The sequence below is a fragment of the Rhea americana genome, unplaced genomic scaffold, assembly GCF_003343005.1.
Source record: "Rhea americana isolate MKP2758 unplaced genomic scaffold, rheAme1 scaffold_35, whole genome shotgun sequence".
Classification (NCBI taxonomy): domain Eukaryota; kingdom Metazoa; phylum Chordata; class Aves; order Rheiformes; family Rheidae; genus Rhea; species Rhea americana.
In genome coordinates this window covers 5746799-5749605 of record NW_028186479.1, presented here as the reverse complement: position 1 = coordinate 5749605, position 2807 = coordinate 5746799, and the positions used below count along the sequence as shown (strand labels likewise).

At 48.4% G+C, this 2807-nt stretch overlaps 1 protein-coding gene across 1 annotated transcript in view; it reads right to left on the bottom strand.

Moving 5' to 3' along the window:
• Positions 1 to 1716, bottom strand: part of CDV3 (CDV3 homolog) — a 10627-nt gene extending 8911 nt beyond the window's left edge. The window contains exons 1-2 of the mRNA XM_085311749.1: positions 1713 to 1716; positions 571 to 862 (exon numbers count right to left, since the gene is read on the bottom strand). Of these exons, the coding sequence (XP_085167875.1) occupies positions 571 to 862; positions 1713 to 1716 (296 nt within the window). The remainder of the gene's footprint in view (positions 1 to 570; positions 863 to 1712) is intronic.
• Between the last annotated feature and the right edge of the window lie 1091 nt (positions 1717 to 2807).

Sequence of the window (2807 nt, the reverse complement as noted above, 5' to 3'; positions counted from 1 at the left end):
GCCGCGGATCGCGAGCGGCGCCGCTTAACGGCTGCGGCTCGGCAGGCCCGCGCGCGCCCGCCCCGACGCGACGCCCGCAGCGAGGCCGCTTCCGCCCTCCACGTTGGTGGCCGCCGCTTGACACGGCCCGAAAGGGAGGGACGGGCGGGGGCGGGGGAGGGGGGCGCCGCGTTTGGTTGAGGCGAAGGGGGCGGAGCTACCCGCTTCTGAGGCTCCGTGCGCCGCGGCCAGGCCTGGCCTCCGCGCATGCGCCCCAGCGCCGCGGCCAATCAGCTGCGGGGTAGGAAGCGCCTGGCGGCCAGTCAAAAGTCTCCAGGAGCCAAGCCGCTGACGTCGCCACGTAAGAATGCGTGGCGGGCGGGGAAGGCAGCAGCGGGCCTGGCGATTGGCCGAGCCGGGCGGGGAAGGAGCCCTGGGTTCGGTTGAGCCCCTGCCCTGGGGAGAAGTGGGAGGGCCGAGGCGGTACGGCGCGTGCGCGCTAAGGTCTGGCGCTGGGGGCGGGGCGGCGGCGGCGCGTGGGGYTGCCCGGCGCGTGCCCGGCGCTGAGAGCGTGCGCGCGCGCCGGCGGACTTGCGCGTCAGCGTCCCCGCTCCGCCGCCCCTGGCACCTGAGCGACCGTTAACGGCCGGGCGGGGCCGATGTCCTGGAGGTCCTAATGTCGTCTTGAAAGCGGTGTGGCAACTCGGTGAGACGTGAAACACGAATCTGTCTGGGGCGTCTGGATCCGTGTCGGCGTGAACTTTGTAGTTGCTTTCCCGGCTCATAGTGAAGTCTCGAGAATATTCTCCACGAAAACGGACTTCACCGTCATGTCCGTGCAGATTGTCGTCACTAGCTTTGCGTAGCGTAGTGAAATTTAGCTCTGAAAAACCTTACACCAGTGCTGTAAGCCAAAAARTTCACTGTGACCTCAAAGTGTGTTGTTAGAAATTTGGGTAAGGGCAATTTGAAAAGCGGCCTAAAACTGTCACAAGTAATTACAGGAAACAGCGTTTATGAAACACTAGTTTGTTCTGTTGCTCAGCCATCAAAAGAAAGTGCATTTGCTGCTAAAGTGCCAGCTCGAACCACCATTACCTGTCAAATAAGTATAGGTATTGATGTTTGTATTTTGATTTATTTAGTATTTATCCTTTATGATATTTTCTCTGTGAAGGATTATATATGTGTGCATATGTTAATATAAACGTGAAAGTGTTCCTGAACTTTGGAGAATAATGTTTGGCAATCTCTTTATTTTGTGACCGTGAAAATGCTATTATTATTTATTTAGGGTTTATAATTTTCATCTTCTTTGAAAAAATAGAGTAGAAGTCTGTGTCATATTACTGAAACAGGTCAAGTGACTACATCTTTCTTTATGAAGCTTTTTGTAGTTGTAAGTAACTGAATTAGTGTAGCCAAGTGTTCTGCGTTTCTGAGTAGCTTGATACAGTCCCCTTTAAATGTCTGTCATGCTGTGTTCTACCTGTATTTCTCTTTATTGTTGTCMTTGACCTTCTGTATGCTTCCAGGATTTGGTCCTGCACAGAGCATGTCCTGAAAGCTAAGAACCACAAGCAAAACAATTCATCTAGTAATACAAAAAATATTGCATGATCAGTGTCACTTTCTATTTTGTGACAGGTATAATTGTCTAAGTAGAGAGCAAATTCAGCTAGCTAAGCCTCATTAGCTGTGCCTCCTTAGGGGCGCATGGGCTCCCTTCTTACCCATATTGTCCTGTTCAGTTGATAGAAAGGGGACACATGGAAGGCATGGCAAAGGACAGCTCAGTAGGGAAAAATATTTGAYGCTCCTTTTGTTGAAGCATTGCCTTTGCTTGCATTTATGTCCGTTAATGCCTAGCAAGCTCACATACCTCTGCACTGCACCAGGCTATGACTTGCAGGCTCAGCACTGATACSATGTGCAACTAAGTAGACAATGTTTTCTTCAACTTTTATAGCAGGTAAGCCAATAATGGCCACTAAGTACAGTGTTGTGTCGGATTCTAAGATAACTTTTTGAATTTCAGCAGCTGGTAAAATATTGCATTATTTCGATAACTACTATTATCATGCTGAAGAATGTGAACCTGATGCCTTTTTGCTGCTTTTAGCTCCTGCGTCACTTCTCCCTGTAAACCCAATCCTGTAAAGTTGGAATGACCAACTCTGGATTAGAAACTTAATACCTAATGGGAGCAGAGTACCAAGAAAYATTTCAGCTGTTAAATCTGGAACAGACTTAGTGGAAACCATAGCAGCAACATTTTAGGCCTCCAAAGGCTCAGATCCAGTGTTAAAGATGTATCTCAGTTGGCACTTTAAAGGAAGCATTAGTTATACAGTTGTGCTTAGATTTTCCTCCCACCTCTAGTTTTATTTTTATGTAAAATGTGAAAATGTGCTCATACATAGCATTTGCAGCTCTCTGCAAATGCACAGCAGTAGCTTATMCAGCCAAGATTGTTGCTGTGTAAAATGTTGGGAGGGGAGGTCATTATTGCTTTATTTCTTTTTTTTTTTTCCTTTTCCTCTCTCCATTTCAGTTATCTTTAATATTTAAGCAGAGGGCATTTGGCTGAATGATAAATACGTTGTGGAATGGCTTGCCAGCATGGACTGGAAGAAAAAACTAATGTTAGTGATGCAAGGCATTCATCCAGAATGCCATGCTGCAGTGACAGGAGCATGAGCTCAGGAGCCAGGCTTCTACTGCCCTGTGTATCACTGACCTGTGTGACCAATCTTTGGCAAGATACAGTGTTTTGAATGCCTCTGCTCAGGTACAGATTTACCAAGAGCACTGTGAGGACTTTGTCT